Below are 21,311 nucleotides of genomic sequence, written 5' to 3' on the forward strand. Positions count from 1 at the left end.
AACAGTCCCAGCTCTGTCAGCCTTTCCTCATACAAACAATGCTCCCGTCACTTCATCATGGTTGTGACCCTTCACTGGACTCGCTCCAGTAGCTCCATCATTCAGCTCAGAACTGCTCACTTCAGAAGTTGTTGTAGTATTTACTTTTTAAGTAGAGGGTTATTCCTAAAGATCATATTTTCCTTCTGTCAAGATATTCTGTATCTGAATTGATGATATAAGGAAAGTAATGTATTGTACTTTTTTTTTTTTAATTAATGAAAGTATTGAGATGAGCGTTGAGGATTAGCCTGCAGAGCAGTGCCTTTAACCTCATCAGTCCAGTGTACTTTTTCCTGAATATCCTCTGTTATCTTCCCCTTAGCCAGTGGCATACTTGCTGTGCATCAGTCTTCACCTTCACTTTAACTAGTAATCCACTTGTTGTCAGCACATCAAATGCTTTCTGGAAAAGGCAAAGGAATGTAAGTTTACATATGTGTTGTAATTTGGGAACAGCTGTTGTGTATCCCTGGTTAAAAAAAAGATCTGCTTTCATGTACTGAATGACAACCTGCACAAACTGGAATTTACAGTGTAGTGTTGTCATGGTACTTCTCCTGAACGTCAAAAAATAGAAAAGAGCATCTGTCTTTAAAGAGTAGATGACTCTTACTGAGTATTTTTGAAAAAGTTTAGAACACCATCCTCTTATACATACATCATTCCTTGCTGGGTTAAAAAGTGTTCTGATGTTTGCATTGAAGTATTGAGCCTAGTTTCAAGAGGGTGGGTACAGGCAGCCTTGTTGTACTGGAAAATCAGAGGGAAAGTGCTGTGGCCATTGCAACAGGAGAGACAGGATAGTGTGTAGGATTTTTTTTCTTTCTTTTTTTCTTCTTTCTTTCTTCTTAAATATATTCTTAAAATACATTTCTTTATTTTAATGTTAATGCTTGTGGTCTGCCTCTAATTTACATACATCTTTTTCTGTGTAAAGTGCCTAATATTTTTCAGGGGTTGTCATAACTAAGAATCATTACAAGAGATGTGTGGGTTTTTTTATTTGGGGGAGGTCTGTTTGTGTGTTTTGTTTTTTAACTATTAGAGCAACAGTTACAATGCAAAGGCTATTCTGATAGCTGGTTGTGAAGATTTTTCAGCATTATGTTCTTTCTTGGCATTTTGCTTTTCTACTCTGCATCCTATATCTTATTTTAATTCTACAATATCTATAGCAACTATCACAGTGGAATGTAATGATATGCTGTATTGAGCATCTAAAAATCAGAGTTGAGCTGTATGGATGTGTCAGCTGCTCACCTAGGGTGGAGAGAAAAGTGTACACTCCAGCTGTAAGCCTTGTTTAGCGTAGATCAAGACATGGTATAGATCTTGATAAATGACAAAAAAGAACTGGGAGGATGCACTCTCTAATCTTTAGGGTTTTTATGCTTTCCTTTTATTGTCAGAAATGGATAATGATGATGGTACAGAAAATGTTATACTAAAAGTTGCCTCACATAAAGTCTCCCGCCTACCCCCCAGTATTAGAGAAAACAATGTAATGAACCTAAGGAAGGTGTTAAACATATGATAAGGTCACTTAAGTTTTTGGAGTTAACATGAGTCTGTAGATGAGTGATGTTAATATAATTTTGTAAACTAATTTACTGACAGTTGCAATTGTATTTTGTAAGAGTTCATGTTGGGTAAAGCTTTTTTCTTTGTCCCACATGACTTTTTAATTAAAGAATCAAAACCACTATGGTCAGCAGTATTTACATTAAATTAATTTTTTAAGAAGTATTTTGTGACGGGTCTGTTAGGATGTAATTACAAACAGATAGTATTTTTCTTGGAATTATTGTCGGAAAAAAAACCAAACCAAAAGTAAAAAACAAAACCCAAAAAACCCTGCATCAACCTTAATAGTTCTATATTGCTTCTATACCAGCAGAAAAACAAAACCCATGTGTGTCTATTTGAGTCATACTAGCTTCGGTGGATTGGTAAAAATGAATATGGAATTAACTTCATGCTTTCACCACTTAACAGATTCTCCATCTATTGTTTTATTAAAGGGATATACAGTAGCAGAAAACCAGCTTTTAATATTTCTTGGACATTTACAGAGTGGAGCTGGACATTTCCACACCTTCTTTTAGTCTGCAAATACTAAGAGTGTTTCTGTCTGTGAATTTCTAGGAAGAACTTTGAGGACCTACATACCAGTTGTGCTAAAAGACTGTAGGTGTTGCAACTATATGAATTAAATGTTAACTGTGACACATTACATGCTCTATCACTTCGTAATTGAAGTTAAATGAAAACCGAGGTTTTTGCTTTAGCACAAAGGTTAAGCAGAAACTGTCATTGAGAACCAAAGTATATGTGGAGCAGGTGCCTGTCTTTAGAACATCTCTAGTTTGAATTTAAAAAAAATACTAAAAAGAAATCATTACTTCTTTAATGTAAATATTTATTTTCATGTCATGTCTCTAGGAGCTTAATGTAACTTTTCCTTGTTTTCTTTCCTGCTTCTCCTCTACAAGAACACTTGAAGAAAATGTCTACAAGATTGCTGTTTCTTTGGCTCAGCGATACAGTGTTCCACTTTGGGAAGTTTATATGACCCATCTGGAATTCTTGTTCACAGACAGTGGGTAAGTGGTCTCCCCTGCAAATTCACACAGGATTCTGTTACGTAGGAATGTGTGCTAACCTATGAGAAAATCGAAGTATATTGGGGATAGAGTTTGGTTTATGGTTTCACATTTCTTGTGATGTGATAGTTTGTGAATTTTTTTGTCTTTTTCTTGTGATGCTTTTGTAACCAGACACAAAAATAGGTGCTATAAGCAAGGTTATAAGTCCGTATGTGTCTTATTATTCCTGTAAGTATCCTGGGACTTTGTTTCAGTGTTTAGGTTTCCACAGCTTTGAATGCTTAGTGCTCTCTTCTGATAGCAATTTATCTTACAGGTTTTTTTACAGTCCGTTGGAATATGTCCTGAAGCTGTATAGTTTTTATATAATTATTTATTTAAAAATAAAGTTTTGCTATTTATTGATCTCTTTCCTACATAATAGCAAAGGAAATAAATACATTGGAGCTTCCGATTCATTTGTTCATCTCAGTTTCAGTTTTTTATAGAAATGCTTTTTTTACAATATTTCTTTGGAACTATTCTAGCCTACAAGAATATGGCAGACCAGACCTGGCATTTGTGGGGAGTGTGGTGAGGAGGGGTGCTTTTCTTTTCTTTTCCAAAGTTGATTCCAGGGCGCTTTTTTTTTTTTTTTTTAAATTAAAAAAACCCCACAACAACAAACTTTATTCATCTTTCAGTGTGCAAAAGGTGTCTGTCAGACTGACAAGATGTCAAACCCATTTCGATGAAAGACTAAGGCACTTGAGTAGTGCATTTGGATGACAGTGATGTAGAGCCCCCTGTATAATACAGCAGCTCTTACCTACTGTTCTGAGGGACGTGATCAGATTAGTCTAGTTTTTTTCAAATTTTAAATTGTGAAAGCAGCTTTAGCTTTGTACCTCTCTTAACATCAACTATTAATTAAAAAGCATTAAAATGTTTCATAAAACATGAGGCATAAAAAACCAAAGCCTGATAGATGTTGGTGCAAGATCTGAGAAGATGAAATAACACCTTGAGATTTCTTTTGCTTCCTACAGAAAACAGAGAAGTAGTACCCTCTAAATTCTGATCCTGCTAAATTATTTAGTGCTTTAAACAAAAGAGACAGTCAGGGTATAAATATGGCAACACTGGGGTGAATGTGAAAGAGCCAGCTGACTTCTTTGGGACTAGGATATTACCTAAGGTATTTTGCAACAGTTTTCTATCATTTTCTTTGTTCTTGTCCTCCATGAGTTAGTATTCATAGAATTCTGAAATCACTGAAGTACGAAGTAACAACCTTTTCCCTAATGAAATTCAAAAAAAGTCTTGAAAATTGATGTATAATAGTTTAATATGCTGCTGAGCATGTTTTTGTTGTATCATAATCTCATTTTAAAGTTGATTGACAGCATATGGCCATTACAGTATATTTTAGTCTTGGGATTATGGCATTAATAATGCATGCCTTGTTATGCATTCATTCTGAACTGAAAAGAAGTTTATTCTAAGACTTAATCTCTTTAACCAAATATGCAGTATTTCTATAAGCCACTTTATGTAGGGAGAAGCTCAAAAGAAGCACTTACATAGTGTAGATTAACTGTTTCTTTGATTACTAGATGACAAATAAGCATCATGTGTTTTTCTGGTATGCTGTGATTTTGAGTCTGATGAAAATGGTTTAGATTTTTTTTTTTAAATTCAGTGGAAATTTAATTTTTTCTGTTGAAGAATATGATCAAATTTGATTACTGAATATCTATGAAATACATTTTATTATTTCAGGAAATGTTATGTTTGCCTGTCACAGAATCCATTATTCCAGAATCTTTCTGAACAACATAATGAACCCTTCCACCTTCTCCTTCCACCCCTGCACCCCAAAAACACACAGCAAACCTCTGCGGATCCTGTCAGTATAATTTAATTTAGTTTAATTTAGTTAAACATAATTTAATTTACTTAATTTTGTCCATTCTAAGTGTCTGTTTTGTTTTTTATTTACATACAAAAGACTTGTTTTGTCTTATTTATATATCTTTTGTCACATAAAAAGTGAATGATGCTTTATTTCCATTAATACTGTACTTATTTCCATTAAAATAGTAGAACACTTAAATAACAAGAATTTAGAGACTTAAAATAATGCTTAGAAGTTCAACAAACTGACTGGGGTAGGTTCTAGATGTAGAAATATCTCAAAAATAACTTATTCTCCCTCAGAAATCAGAATTTCCTTTTAAACTGAGGGAAGGTTGTGTTTGTGGTATTTGCAGCAAGAAAGTCATCTTTAGGAATGAAACTGAGATGTATTTTACATGGATATCAAAGAGAAATACTAATTTATGTGGGGCATTTATACATAGGAGAAATTGATACTGAAGTTCAAATTTAATCAATTTTAAAAGTTTAAGAAATTCAAATGGCATTAGATGACATCAAATTTCCAAGTGAAATGTACTACCTAGCATGGCGTATGATTGGACTCTGGGCACAATCAAGGTGGTAGTCATCCATAGGTGACTTCTTTCCTCAGATTTTTGGTAAAACTTTCAGATGAGAAAAGGTATAAACCTAGGATAAGTCTCTCTTGATACGCACCCATCTTTATCCCAGCTGAGAAAGAAGGAGTGATTGCACTCAGGTATCTTTTATGTAGTCAGCTGGAGGTGTCTGAATTCACGCTGTGAAACAGCTAATGTATGCTTTTCAAAAGAGTCAAGAAAAAAGTTTCCTGAAGCGGTGAGACGGGCTGAGGTCAACCCACGGCTTGCTGATATTTTCGTAAGTTTTCATGGGTGACAGTTTGAGAAGCAACTTGATAAAACTGTCAAATGAGATATGCTAAGCATGGATAATAGTGTCAAATAGATTAACTAGTGGGCAAGAGCCAATTTTCAGTGATAACATCTCTCAAAGCATGCAGAGGTGCTCATCTAATAGAGAAAATGGAATGTAATAGATTGGGAGAGCTTCTGACTGGGGAATAGGATTTTCTAGTATTTCTCAGCCACAGGGGGGTTTGTCTGTCTGTGTGTGTTTGTTCGTTTGTTTTTTAAAAAAAAGGCTTCCTGTACCAAAGGCTCAGGATCTATGGGTACATTAGCTATAATTAGACACCTGAGGTGCTGCTTTGAATCCCACAAGTATTCATGACACTGAAATTTGCATGTCCAATTCACCAGATAAGATTAGGAAATACAAGAGATTTTTAGATTTTGTTTATGGAGAGTAACAACTATCTAAATATTTATGAATGAGTATTTACTCTTCTAAAATGTCTTACAAAGTTGAACCTTAAAGGCACGTATTGTCCTGTCTCCCAAGTGTGCAGCTGAAGGGTCTTTCATGGCATGTTCAGGCCTTTAAAGCCAAAATTGTTTCTAAACACAGGTTATCGACACTGGAAATAGAAGAACGAGCACAAAGTCTTGGCCTCTTTGAGACTTTGAAAACCAGTCCTGAAACCTTACATGAACACATGGTTAAATATGTTTACCCAAGTATTGAAGGTAGAGATCATCAGCGGTTGCTTTATTATTTTACACTCCTTGAAAATTGTGGTTGCTCAGAAGTGGTGAAGCATGCTGTTAAACCTGAAACTCACATCCGACTCCTGAAAAAATTCAAAGCAGTTGCACCAGGTAGGAGAGTTCCTGTTTCTTTTCTTCATAGCTGTATTTATTATTCTGTTATGTGAGTGTTGACATGATTATGCTTATGTAGTTTATACTCTCCAGGTAATTTTTTTCAATGAACATATCAGATGAATGCAAGTAATTTAGTAGTTTAGTCATATCTTACTATAGTAAGTTCCTCTTTGAATTACTGGAATTTTGGTTTATCACAGCAAGCAAAAAATAGTTAAAAACAGGTCCCTATTGGTGGTGCAAGTTAAAATTATTGGCAGTGATTCATAGTGAATTTTTAAAGAAAAAAAACAGACCTCCTAGAGCACAATTTTTAACACTGCAAATTTAACATGAATATTCCCAAAGAACTTAAGACTGTTTACCTTTCAAAAGTCTGAATTACATAATGTATCAGGACCTTTAAGCAAATTTTTGTTTGTTTGTTTTAAAGGGAGTAATTTTATTTTGTGTTTTATGCTTGATGTTACCTTTTGCTTTTGCAGAACTACAGCATTATTTGTCCTCTTACATTATCAGACAATGTCTATAAAAGTGAGCTGCTGGAAAGCACTCTGAAATTTTGAATAATAGTTTCAATTTTCTTGTTAGTCAAGTATTAGCATTTAAATTTAATTACTATTAAATTTCAGCTGAATAACTTCAAATCCAGTTTCAGAATGCAAAATACACACGGTATGGGATTACCTGCTGTGGGGACGAGTTAATTGTTCAGTACTGGAACCTCATGTGTATCAGACACTGTATCACGCTAACTTTGCTGCAGAATTTGGAGAGATTGTGCATGTGAATTTATGTATTGCAGGAAGAAAAAAGGCACTAATATTTTTTGGCAGGAGGGATTACCTTCAGTTCTTATTGATATGTTTAAACACTCAAGTTCTACAGTGCTTGTCAAAGAAAAATACATCAAGAAGTTATTGTTTGCCTTCAAAGTTATTTTAAAGTGTTACTCAAAAAAATAGTCTTGGGACCATACATCAGACATAAATTAGTCACTTTGTATGGTAAAAAATTAAATCTATTGTATTACACCATTAATTCTCAGTGTTCAGCGTAGTTTATAGATACTAGAAAAGGAACAACATCAAAGCATTGTAGATGTTACAGGCCCTAAGTATATGAAGAAACACACGGCAATAGAAGTCAGTTCTCTTAGGAATTATATGCATAGAGAGTAAAGCAGTATTGTTGCTAGAAGTATTTTGTAGTGCTAGAATAATTTGCAAGAGTTTTCTTCCTGTAGGAACCGAAGTGGTAACAGGACTCTTGTATTCGATAGATATTCATGTAGATGGATCTACATGTCCTGGCTCTAGCTGACCTTACTTAGCTTACTTGTGGTTAGTGCCTTGCATTTTTGCTGAGATGGGTAGTAAGTGCGAATTGTTACATGATCAGAATACATCTTTTTTTAATTAATGAAGAGTTATGTATTGAGGTGCATGAGATTTTCTAGGATTTGAATTAAAAAAATAGTAGCAGAATTCTATTTACTATATATATATTCTTGCTTCTTTGAGAATCTGCTTTTTTAGCTCGTATCGATACGTAATGTTAAAATATGTACCAGCAATTGAGAGATTTCACACACATCAGGACATCATAAAATCCCAGTGTTAACTGTATACAACCCTGTCTTCCTCCCCAGTCTTTCAGTATGTGTGATTGTAAAAGGAAATGGGGTAGTCTTTCTAGTTCTGCAGGTACTGTCTTGGTACTGATGGTTTACACATAAATACAGAGTTTGAGTAGATTTAACGATGAATAACTTGTATTTTGTTTGCCTCTTTCTCCTTTTGTCAATAGGTCTTAATTACAAAAAGCTAACAGATGAAAATGAAAACCCTCTGGAAACACTGGAGCCCATCCTTACAAGTCAAAATATCTTATCTATTTCCAAACTGGCTCCCAAAATTCCTAAAAACGATGGCAGCATGCTGTCAGCAAGCTCTATTTATGCTGTCTGGTTACAAAAACTTTTTTGGAATGGCGATCACCATCTCATTAAAAAAATACCAGAAGCCATGGATGAATGGCTACATGCGTATGATATGTGTTCAAAGTACTTGGATAGACTTGATCCAGATGATATTGTGACTTTTATTGATGAAATTACCTTTTCTTCCAAAGCTGTCACAAAGGTAAGCAGATATATTTGAAGAATTTCAGGCCTCAGGTGAGGCACAGTTGAATGTGGTATCAAGGAGAAAGTCTCAGCAAATTTTTACATTTTTCATTTTAAATTCATAAACCTACCTCCCTCTGCTTACATCCTCTTTTTATGCCTGCCACCACACAAAAAGATTTTTATTCAGTTAGAGGAGTTAGCTCTGTGGATAAGAGAGTTTTTGATGGAACCTCGAAGTCCCTGTATTCTGGTTCAGCAATGTGTATTTATTTATCTTACTTCTGCTCATCCTAAAATTCATTGTGCTGCAGGCTTGTGTCTAGTACCAGGCTTTTGCATTCAGAATAGGATGCTCCACAGAGAGGTGTTCTGGGCCAACACATATGGTTTCTAGGCACTGTAATAATATAAATGATAAACTCTGTTGTAATCTCCATCTGGCTGAACGCCTGTTACTGAAAGAACGTGCTTTCATGTCTGTAACATCTACTACCAGATCTGCAGTTTCTTTTTGCCCAGTGAAACCTACTTATGAGGATATTTCTAACGTAAAGTTTTACCCATGCTTTCTTGTGTGTCTTTACTGAGAAGCACAAAAAACAGATGAGATTTCTTAGATATTTCCTTATTAAAAGATCTTGAGATATCTTCACTAACTTAATCTGAAATGAAAAGATGATGAAGGGGAGGTATTTTGTGGGTTTTTTGTGTCTTTTTCTCCTCTATTCTGGATTTGCCTATTTTCCAGGTGTTTATTCACTGTGTTCAATGAGGTATTGTTTGTTCCCTTTTTGGATATTGTTTTAGTGTTCACACAATATTAGTATAAATTTATTAGAACCCATCTAACCTGTATCTATATCAGAATTTGGAGAAAAAAAAATTTCTATTGATTGAAATCCTGGGAAAATAAAAAGCTGTCTGTCATGCTACTAATAGTCCAACACATCTTATCACTAGTCCCATCAGCTGTCTCTTAAGCCTGTTCCACAGAACTACTGGTTTTTTTTAGTAGTTTTGATCCTTTTTATCACATAAGCGTACTGAGTGTTTCATGCTTCTCAGGAAAGGCTGACACTCATCCTGAGATCTCAGTTGCCACACGTGACCCTGGACTGAGGTAGCCAGGGGATGACTCTTGTCTAATGAGAAAGAAATACTGTCTTCATGTATGATTGTCACTAGTGACTACTTCAAACTCTTGCTGTTAATGTACCTTGGGCATTTCAAGATTATTTCTCATTTATTGCAGATGAATGATGCAGGGAGAGAATGGATAGCCTCCACTGTGTATCCGTTTTGAAACACAAAACTTTATTTTGATTTGTTTATTTCTGCTCAGGATTCTGATACAATTTCTCTGTACTCTTAAGATGAGTAGGAGTAGCAGGAAGAAGATACTGAGGACAAGGTTATTGTGATTGGTGTCCAAGCAGAACTTTGTAGCAGAAATCTGTCAGCTTTTTGGTCAAGAAACTCAAGTGTTTGAAGCAGCTGATCAAATCAGCTTCTTTAGTGTGTCCCTTGAACTGAGCTTGGGAATGCAACAGCTGTTTAACCCGCTTGCAATCAGTCTTGCTTCAGGATCCAAACCAATTTTCAAATGGAAGAATACTATGAAAAATTATCATTGTAGAACCTGAAAACTTATTTCTCAGAGATATTTTTCCTCTAACCTTGATCTGAAGAATGCTTCATAAAAGCTGCCTTTTGTCTTGCCCCTTTTGCTTAAAATTTTGTCATGTTTTGAGGCCATGCTGGTCATCCAGTCACTCCTTTAACTCTAATTCAGCTTTGTTTCCAGCCCAGTTATATGGCCAAGGACTTTATTATATTAGTTTCCCATTCCCATAACAGATGTGTGTTTCTGTATTTCATGGAAGCACTGCTATTTAATATACGTAAAGGACTGCATAAAACCATGGTGATTACCATGAAATAATCTGTGCTGTCACTGAGACATCTGAGCTTTCTCACATACAGAAAATTTGTGGTATTCTTTTAAATGGACCTTGAGAAGAAGCATCAAGTGAGATAGTGTAAGTAGGATTTTTAGAAGTTATGAGAGGTGAATTGGCTCCTCCCTCTTTGCAAAAAGTAACTGCTGCACACACACACCACTTTCAACACCCCCCCAGATTTCAAATGGAGGGGTGGAAGAGAGAGAAAATAGTCTAGGGAGGCAATGAGAAAATGCACTCCATCCTTATCCTTGTGGAACAGGATCATCATCTAAAAGCCCCTCATGGTCGGAAATAATCAAGAAAAGTCTTGAGGGATGAAGGGTAATGGGAGGTAGGCTAAGTAGCATGAGTTGAAGTTCCAGGGTACTGTTGTCTTTGCTGTTGTTATGGCATGGGAACTTAGGAAGCTGACATAAGATTGTCCCCCGCTGTTTCAGTGTAGCAGCAGCAATAAAGAGAGTCAAGTGATGGGCTAGCAAAGCAATAGGAAACCTCTTCTACTTGGCTGTCCCTTGATATGACAGAGAAGCTGGGAGCAGAATGCATTATTGTACAAAAGGAAATTAAAGCACAGGCATTTAGTGCAGATTTCTGTAACTTCTCGTTCTTAGTGAGGTAGCGAGGTGCTGGGCTTTGGCAGGGGCCCTCTTCTTCACCTGTCTCCTTCCACTCACCCTTCTTTTTACTTTATTTTTTCAAACCTCATGTGTTAGCATGAGACAATCCATTTATATGTAATGTCAGAATAATTACAGCATGGAGCATAGATTGGTAAAGAAGCGAGGGTACCTGGAGGTCTGATTTATTATGGAATCTTCCTCCTGGTCACACAGAGAAATAGTTTGTATTTACATTGTGTGAGGATGCTGTAGCTGCTAATTTCATCATTGCTCCTTCTGTGCTAGTAAATGGACATCTGAGAGGAAAGAGGTAGTATTGAAGATGGAAGGATAATTAACTTTCTGATAAGTTGAGTCAGTGATGACTGAATGGAAAGGTGGATGAATGAGCAGTGCTTGACTGGGCAAAGGAGTCGAGAGAATGTCTATATTGGAGAGATGGATGGAGGTTTACACATGTGAAAGGGCAATTAATATTATTATGCTGATGTGTAGTGTAGGGTATGACAAGGTTTTAGGTGCCTGCATGTTCATCTAAGAGCTCATCATCTCATCAGATACTCTTTCCTCCCATGTTTCTTGCAGTCAGTAGAAATCAGTTATGACCTGGAAAATGAGATTCTGTTCCACAGCCTTAAAGATCCAGAGAAATGGTGACATTGGGTGGTGGAAACTGTGTGAGCAGAGATGCATCATAGTGGGACTTTAATAAATAATAGACTCAAAGTAACAGAATATGCAGTACATTAACCATGTATAAGGCAGATGAGACTACTTCCCAAAGTTTAGTATTTTTTGATCTGCAGCATATTCTGTAAGAGATGTTTTATAATTTTGAGAGGTTAAAGGTGATTTGTGAATCCATAGTAATCCTTGATTGCTCTAGAGGCTAATTATTCACTGTTTATCGTTTTAAAAATACCTTTTTTGCTAAACTGAATTTATCTAATTTTGAAATTCCACCTATAGACCTTTCGTCTGCTAGATTAAAGACATAATCATCAAAGTTTGCTTCCACAGTCAGACCTTCAGCAGAGGCCACTTAAACTTGAGTTTGATAAACAGAGTGGACTGACCTTGGGAAGCTTTCTGCTTTTCTTTTGATGTGTGGTGTTTGTTTCTGTGGTGGGGTTTTTTAGTGTATTTGGGGGGTTGTTTTGTTTTCTTTTTTCCCCAGCTCTTCCATTATTACCACAGTTCTTCTTTGGATCCAGTGTATGAGCATCCATCTTTAATTGAAGAAGGTGGAGATGGATGCAATATTGCTGCTGTGTTTGTGGTAACTGAAAAAAGTGAAATTTTTTACTTGTCATCAATACCTTCAGTTCACACATTGAAGGACCGAAGAATTTTTTTACTATTTTCTTCTTGCTTAAGCAGGAATACAATGTCCACCAAATGGGTGTGGAATGAGAACCTCTTATGCCTGGAGATTAACCTGCATCATTTTCTCTTTCAAATTTAATGACTTTAAATGTCATTTTTGATAATGTATAAAAGGCTCAGTTTAACAAAAAAGCTCAAAGTAATATTCAGTATCTTTTGTCTGGCTGGTTGACTTCTTAACACTGTATAAAATGCTAAGGAAAAAGGCAGGGTGTGACATTGCCTGAAGATGTACAAGAAACGTATTAATAGTGTTCTTACATAGCATGACTGCATTCAGACATTACCTTTTGAATTACTTGGCTTCTTTTTATCTCTTTGTATCACTGTGCTCCAGTTCAGTCAGTTTGTCTTATACGACCTTGTTTTCTTCGTGGGTATTGACAGTACTTCTTTTTCTGGTATCCGTACACTTTTGCATACTTTCTTGTGCCTTGCCAATAATGTAGTTATTCTAACTAAATCTGCTTCAAGACTGCATAATAGCAAACTTCATCAATAATGTCTTTTCTGTAATTGGTTCCTGCATTAGAACTTCTACACTGATCTCCAGATGAACTGTACTGGGTCTGGCAGGGATGGAGTTAACTTTCTTCATAGTAGCCCCTGTGGGGCTGTCCTTTGGATTTGAGACTAAAACAGTGTTGATAACACATCAGAGTTTTGGCTGTTGCTGAGCGCTGCTTGCATTGTGTCAAGGCTTTCTCTTTTTCTCAACACCCCAGCCCTGAGTAGGCTGCAGATATGCAAAAAGTGGGGAGGGGACACAGCCAGGACAGCTGACCTGGACTGGCCAAAGGTGTGTTCTGTGCCATATAATGTCATGCTCAGCAGTAACAAACTGGGGGTTGGAGGGTCTCTTCCAAGGCGGTTCTTGCTTGGAGATTGGCTGGGCATTGGTCTGCTTGTGGGAGGTGGTGAGTGATTGACTTTGTATTACTTAGGTTTGGTTTGTTCGTTTTTTTTTTTTCTTCCTCCTCTCTCCTTCATGTATTAAACTAACTTTACCTTGATCCACAAGTTTTCTTGCTTTTCCTCCTTTTTTTCTGTCCCCCCATAGGAACTGGGAACCAGCTTTTGTTACTCGGTCACTGCTTCACCTACTTCTGAATTAACTAATGTAATTTGCTTTTCATTCAAGTGTATCTGGTTGGCTTGTAGCTACATGACATTTGGTTGGTGGAATATGTAAAGCTAGGATTTAGTGGCAGAGACAGGAACTGGACCAAACTGTTCCATCTGGACATCAGGAAATATTTTTCATTATGAGGGTGACCGATCACTGGCAGAGGTTGCACAGAGAGGTTGGGGAGTCTCCCACATTGGAGATACTCAAAAGACACATGGATATGGTTCTAGGCAGTCCTGCTTGAGCAGAGGGTTTGGACCAGATGCCCTCTAGAAGTCTCTTCCAACCTTAGCTATTCTTTGTTTCAATGCTGCTGGGATCCCAGGTGCCTGTGGCATTAAAAGAATGGGAGCTGTTTCCATCATCTCAAAGTTGCATGCTAATCACTGGCAGGGCCAGCATCTTCACGTGCAAGTGAATGTTACTGGTACAATACTTTATTAAGAAATACTTACATATTCTGAAGGAAGTGGGCTTCTGAGATGAGTTTTTACCCTGAAGAGTGAAATCTGTTGGGCTGATAGAGCATGTGATATTCCTTAATTTGAAAATGAAAGGAAAGAGATTTTTAGGATTTTTCATTACACATTATAGTCTATAGAATAAAAATCTCTTAAAACTATAAAAGCTTTTTAAAAAGAACACTTCACACCTAAACAAAGATTGAACTAGTCCCTAAGATACTTTTTTTTTTAATCACTGGGAATGAATGCCAAACCTCATTACTGAAGCTGACTCGAAGTACAGAGGACAGCTATTAATGTTTTGGAATAAAATAATCAGAGAAATGATATGTTGGTAGTGCTTCATTTTGTCACTATGCAAATATTAAATGCAAAATTAAAATGGTCTTGGGAAGAACCTGTATTGCCTTTTTTAATGCTCTATTCTGTATATGCCGATGGCATCATGACTTCTAAACTAGCAGCATATTCACACTGTTCTCTAAGATATAAGTTAGACGGAATACTTAAATTGCCTCTTGTGTCTCTCTTAATTGCATTTTGAACATTATAATGTACAGTAGAAGGGGAAAAATGAAATCTGTAGCTGTTTTCATCTTTTATCAGGTTTACAAAATGCATATAAAACTCCATCTATGGTCATTAAATTTTAATGTGATATGAAGTGTATCACCTTTTCCCTGCTTACAGTAAGATCTGATATCAAGATCTTGTTCAAAGTAACAAACTTATACATCGTACTTAATTTCTTTTGTTTGTAAATGAGTTGTGTTTGGAATGGAACAGTAAAGTACCCTTTGTATGTACCTTGTTAATGCTGGCAAGTTTTCCTAGCTCTCACAAAAATGTCCACCCATTTTGATTTATCATTTAAATTCAGCAAAAGCACAAAAAAAACCAGGAATAAACCTACAACTTTCACTGAGTGTTGTTTTTTTGGTGTTTTGGTTGTGGGTTTTTTTGTGTTGGGTGTTTTTTTTTTGATGGTGGTGGGGAATTAAGTATATAAGCTGTAAAACTTCCTGCTACCTCATCCTTATCAAGCTTTCTATGGCTTTACAGTAGATAGTTTAGGTAGTTTAAAGTAGATAGTTTAATTCATGAGGTAAACATCAATTTGACTTTCTTATGAAGAATACTATAGCAGTTCAATTTTTCTTCTTTCTGGGGTAATTCACCCTCTTTCCTATTGAACGTGTCATACAGATTCCTTTTCCAAAATACTTTTGTTTTCTGGAAGCTTGGGAATTGATGATTGTTGCCCAGGCTCCGTTGTGAAGCCCTAAATTCCATTCTGAAGCACTGGAATGACCCATTCATGCTAGGTGGAGAGGTAGAGGGAAACTTTGTTCAGTGTGTGTGTGACGCTGTAATTAGGAGTTCAAACTCTATGAGAAGTGTAATAGGGGGGGAGAAAAAAAACCAAACTACCAGATTTCATTGTTTCAATGTAATTGCTAGATAACATCTAGTTGTACAGGTCTTTCAAAGTAGTATCTTGCTGTTTTGTAAAACTTGTGTTTTAAATAGGTTGATTTAAAAATTGTAGACCTCGTATGGTTTTTTGCTTATGATTATAGACTTAGGGATATATTTAAACAGTGATCTAAACCTAACCAAACTAACTTTAAGATAAATTTCAGCATTTGGGATTTTCAGATAATCTCCTAAAACGATCCCCAGACATCTCTCAGTGCAGTAAAAAAAAACAAAAAAACCCAAAAAAAAACAGATTATAAGGTGGCAGTCTACAAAAATAATGAGTATTATTAGGCAAAATAAGTTTCATATGTTTTAATATGAGCCAGACTCAATGTCAATAAAAGCAAAGGACAACACAAGAAAGTAATGGAGTACTGATCCTTTTAAAATAAATTACTAATAAGGAATAAGGTTGCTTCATATAAAGTACTTCATTTAGTTTTATGCTGTTCTGGAGCCACCTGACCTCTAGGCACTGCTGTAACACAAATGGTAGTGATGAATGATTAAATATTGAGTAATCTTTTTCAGCTGCCAGTTGAAGCCAGGATAGAAGTGACTAAGAAGGCTATTAAAGCAGTCAAACACCTTTCTGAAAAATCAAGAAAAAAACCTTCTGAGAATTACATGGAAGATCCTGAAAATCCATCTGTTGCTTATGAAGAAACTCTGAATCACTTGCAGCAATCTCTTGCTCATCTGGAAACACTCACTCATAGTTTTATCACTTACTTGAAAAACAGCAAACAGGTAATGATTAGTGATCAGGTGCTTGTTTTGAGTGTTGTCAAGACTAGCAGTGATGGACATCAATCTTGTGTCATATTTTATTAATGTTTTGTAGCTTTGTTTTTGTTGACTTCATCTTTGAAAATTCACTTCCATCAATCTTTTCTTTTTTGTAGTATATGTTAAATCTTGATAGAAAGGAAGGCTTTGAACAATACATTCCTGTAAATAAAGGCTACGCTGATTTGTGTTCCAAAATTATCTGTTCACAGGATACACTACAGAAGTATGGCTATTTATATGATTTGTCAAGGTCAGAGAAAGAAAAAATCCATGACGAAGCAGTAGCTATGTGTATTGATGGTCAACCCCTGGACATGATACAACAGTTGCTACAAGTGGCTGTTGGAGATGTAGGTTTTTCTCCCAAGGATATTGTCCAATATGCTATTAAAAAAATTGTATGTACATTAAGGTAAGTACACTGCCACAATTAAGCCCAAAAATCTTTCTTCTGGGTCCTTTGGGTGGTTCTTTTTTGTGTTGTGGTTTTTTGGGGTTTTTTTGTTTGTTTTTTTTTTTGTGGGTGGGGTGGGTTGGTTGGTTGGGTTTTTTTGTAGTGAGTATTTGTTTGCTTTGAATGTCTGGATTTTGCAGAAAAATGGGCAGTAAGAGGAAATGAGTTTGCTTATGTTCCTGTTTACCTATCATTTTATATTTGGATAAGACAGTTCTATTTTTCTGAGGTTGGGAAGTGTGGGCAGTCTGAACAAAGCAAAGCCATAGAACTCATCCAATTCACTGGAGGGTGCTTTTCAGTTAAAAACGTTGGCTTTACAATATTCTGTAATGTGTGTGTGCACTTGTGAATTTTTGGCAGATTTACAATTGGACATAATTCTTCCCTCTTGAACAGAGTCAAAAAGCATGTTTGTTGGAAACAGTGGGTACCTCGTGCGGGTATTTGGGCAGTAGAGGCCTAGTCCTACAGGAATAAGTACAATTTCCATCTTTGAAATAACTTGCTGGGGTATTTTTTAGTTGAATATATACCTTTGAATAAAGCCTTGCTTCCAAGGTGCAGTTGTAACACTTCCGCAAAAGAGTCTGCAGCTAATGCAGTTGTGGTGCGTTTCTTCAGTGCCAGTCACGCCTGCGGCAAGGGAGGAGTGAAGGGTCTTGCATTCAAGTCCAGCTTTTTTGGTTAGCTGCAGTTTCTGTATTTCATGTCTTCTAGCCCAGAAGGGGCATGGCTTGCTTTCACAAGTTTGAGGCTGAAACTGTTTTATGTTGGCATTTGGGAGAATGTAGTCATCTCTGGAAAGACGGAACTGTAAAAGACACCTGCTTTTGGACATGTTCATGGACATGGTGAGGACATGGGCACAAATGATGGAAAGCTAAGTGCACTGAAAAGACTTCAGTGAAATAAGGTGTTTTTCCTTGACACTGTTTAATGCTCAGTTTAGATCAGCTTGCCATTTGTAACACCTCTAGTTACAGTTTGGTAAGAGATTTAACTGATTTCGTAGCCATGGTGATTATAAAATTCCTTTGGTGTGTCATGTGAAACTTTCCCATGTCGTTTGAGGTTCAACCTTTTTCCTGCCACAGAGTATATTTATTAAGATGGTGAATTCATGGGGGATGTGGTTTGGGGGCTCAAATGACAATCTGTCAGGTGAGTGTGCATTGAAAATGATTTCTTAGGATTGAATGAGTCTGTGAAGGTGCTGTGGTTCTGTAACAAGGTTTAGGATACGTGGAAGTCCATGAATTTTCATAGCCAGATAAGAGCAACCTGTCCTCTTTCCTACCAAGGAATTAGCAGTGTTCTGACCCATCCCTTAATGTGAATGAATCTGCGTGTCTGTCTTGATGTTCTCGCAGAACAACTTAATCAAAGATCACACTGAGTCCCCATTGCTGTTGGACTAGAGCTGAAACGTGAAATTCTCAAGATGGCAAGCAGACAATGAAGTTCTGGGATCTTATATCTACATCCCTGTCAGTATTTGTGTTCACAGGATGAAGAGAGCTGAAGACTTTTTTTTTTTTTTTTTTTTTGCCATCATTGTTGACAGAGTATCAGTGAGCTCTTAGGAATACTAATGTCCATGATGCTCTTTCTCCTTCAGAGCAGCATAAAAGGCTTTTTTTTCTGTAGTTAGGCGAAATTAATTCATAAGGGATTTTTTTTGTTTGTTTAAGGAAGCTTTCTTGGATTTAATGTTGCTGAGTTTTACCTGTTGCTTATTCCTGGCTGGGTCTTTGATGTACTTCTCATATAACTATTCATACAAAACTTTTCTCTGAAGTATTTCTGTTCCAAAGAGATACATGCAACAAGTATGAAAGAGTATTCAGTTGTTAGATGGCTGCTAGACACTGTTTATCACTTCGAAGACCAGTTTAAAGAGATAAAAGATTGAGAATGTGTCTTGTTCTTCTGCATACAGAAAAATTATGTGGACAGTATGATCTGAATGCACATACCAGAAATACAGAAACAAGTCTAGCATGGAAAATAATTTATGGCTCTACCTTTTCTTCAGCATGTACCTGTGTATTACAGCAGATTGAGGTGCCACAGATCAAAAGAAGGCAGCCTGTCAAAATGTTTGCAGTCCTCTTTGGTGGAAAATTGATTTCTCCTGTCACTCAGTTTAAGAGTGTTCTTAGCATCCTCAATGATGGTAGAGCTTTTGCTCAGGAACATAATCAATATTTTCTTTCCGGTCTGGGGTTGTCCATTTGATGAAGAATAATTTGACTTTAGATACTCACTGTCCTGCTGTTTCTGACTGGAATATAACAGTGGGATGCATCTGGATATAAAGCTCACAAAGTCCAGTTATTTCAACTTTAATGAATCTTGTTAACGTGCAGGGTATGAGAAACTTATCAAAATTCTCCTTTCTACTCTTCTTATCAACATTTTTCTGTGAACTGAATTATTATTTGCTCTTCATATGCATTGCAAGGCTGGAATGTCTGCAAGTTGATTTAAAGTTCTGGGGCAGAGACTGTGACCAGTAACTGCTATGCAGCACTTTCCAGTAAAGAAGGGAACGCCTTCTCTCTGGTAGAGAAAACTGCAGTGTCAAAGATGGGAGAATTAGTTGGAGGCTTCAGATTAGCTCAGAAATTCACTCATTTGGTGTGTGATGTGACCTAATGTGATCAGCGAAAATCTTCCCCCCCGCCTTCTTTGGGGGAAGGGGAGGATCCTTTCACATCATTCATGATAAATGAACAGATAGTGACCTATGGAAAGTTTGTCTACTATAATGATAAAGAGCCTGAAGTGAAAAAACCTAGCATAAAATACAATAGAAAATATTTGAAATAATATCCTATTACAAAAGTCAGTAAGAGGACAATATTATAAAGTAGCATAACCCTAAATGTAGGGAGCAATTAAAAGAAAAATCATTGTTTGGCATCTCTTAAGCCTGCTGGTATTAATGTTGTTGCTGTGAATAAAATCAGGTGCATCTCTATCCTACACCCAAATGTTAATTTTCAATCTAGACTGTAACACAAATTAAAACATATTAATCACATTTTGTGCAATACTTGAATTTCAGGGTTAATGGGCAAAAACTACAATTAAAGAAGTAGTCTTGCCTGTTAATTTGTTCACTACTCCCCATGGGCAGGCAGGTGTTCAGCCATCTCCAGGGAAGCAGGGCTGCATCACGCATAATGGTTTCTTGGGAAGACAGACGCCATAACTCCGAACGTCCCTCCACCCCTTCCTTCTTCTTCGTCCCAGCTTTATATACCGAGCATGACGTTATATGGTATGGAATATCTCTTCGGCCAGCCTGGGTCAGCTGTCCCAGCCGTGTCCCCTCCCAGCTTCCCGTGCACCCCCAGCCTGCTCGCTGGCAGCCCAGCACGAGAAGCTGGACTGTCCTTGACTACTCAGCAACAACTCAAAACATCAGCACCTTATCAACATTTTCTCATCCCAAATCCAAAACATAGCCTCACGCTAGCTTCTGTGAAGAAAATTAACTCTACCCTGGCTGAAACCAGGACACCTGTGTACCTGGATTGCAAACTGTTATTCAATAAATGCAGTATTTCAAAGGCAAACTCTTCAGGTTTGTTTATTGGAGCTTTGATATTTTACATAGTGTGGTTACTTCATACAATAGCTTTGCAAGAGATCGTGTTGGAAAACTTCTGTGACAATTAACCTTCAAAGTAGCAGTTATTAAGGTTATAACACTGAACTTGGATTGTCTGTAGCTATTGTGACAGGGAATGTAATTAATGTATTGTGGTCATAAATGAAACAGGCTGAATGTTTGTGAAAAATGTGATGGTAGTGTTGATGTGAAAAATTACGGTAGTATAGCTTTGAAAGAGATCGTGTTGGAAAACTTCTGTGACAACCTTCAAAGTAGCAGTTATTAAGGTTATAACACTGAACTTGGATTGTCTGTAGCTATTGTGACAGGGAATGTAATTAATGTATTGTGGTCATAAATGAAACAGGCTGAATGTTTGTGAAAAATGTGATGGTAGTGTTGATGTGAAAAATTACGGTAGTGTTGGTGATTTACCTGAAAGTTAAGCATCAATCCACCACTTTAGTGACTGAAAATATGCATCCTTTCTTTCAGTTTCATAACACAACTCCCCTTCAAGCCCCTTTTGTTATTAGTATATTTACTAACTACTGCAGAAGAATCTTCTAGAAAGTATTGCCTTTATGAAAGATTAATTGAATTCCTTTTTGACTTCATTTTTCAACAGTGTGCAATATCACAGGCTTAAAAACTCTCACACCTTCTCAGAAACAGACTGTTAAATATAACATACAGTTATTTGCCAAATATTAGATACTGATATTGTAATTTCAAGAGTAGTATTGTCCAGTTCTGTTAACTACTTCTATCTCCCTTGACTCTCTAGTTCTGGCACACAAAATTCAAAGTAGAAACTCTTGCACTGGTGTATATAAAACCTCTCCAGCAGAGCATATCTGCATACTTTATACGACATATGTATCGGAGACTTCTTCGTTTGCTGGTGGAAAGAGCTACTATAAATAAAAATCAGCTGCCTCTTCAATAGAAATCATGAACTTCTGGAGGAAAACACCAAAACCAAAAAAC

At 36.6% G+C, this 21,311-nt stretch overlaps 1 protein-coding gene across 1 annotated transcript in view; it reads left to right on the plus strand.

Annotated features, from left to right (window-relative positions):
* The window catches only part of NBAS (neuroblastoma amplified sequence), a gene marked incomplete at both ends in the record, with an annotated part of 125,169 nt that extends 108,515 nt beyond the window's left edge, over positions 1 to 16,654 (plus strand). Inside the window, 5 exons of the mRNA XM_010286700.1 lie at positions 2,535 to 2,645; positions 6,018 to 6,268; positions 8,084 to 8,418; positions 15,982 to 16,200; positions 16,452 to 16,654. Coding sequence (XP_010285002.1) covers positions 2,535 to 2,645; positions 6,018 to 6,268; positions 8,084 to 8,418; positions 15,982 to 16,200; positions 16,452 to 16,654 — 1,119 coding nt within the window. The remainder of the gene's footprint in view (positions 1 to 2,534; positions 2,646 to 6,017; positions 6,269 to 8,083; positions 8,419 to 15,981; positions 16,201 to 16,451) is intronic.
* Positions 16,655 to 21,311: the final 4,657 nt, after the last annotated feature.

The sequence above is a fragment of the Phaethon lepturus genome, unplaced genomic scaffold (genome assembly GCF_000687285.1).
Source record: "Phaethon lepturus isolate BGI_N335 unplaced genomic scaffold, ASM68728v1 scaffold555, whole genome shotgun sequence".
NCBI lineage: Eukaryota > Metazoa > Chordata > Aves > Phaethontiformes > Phaethontidae > Phaethon > Phaethon lepturus.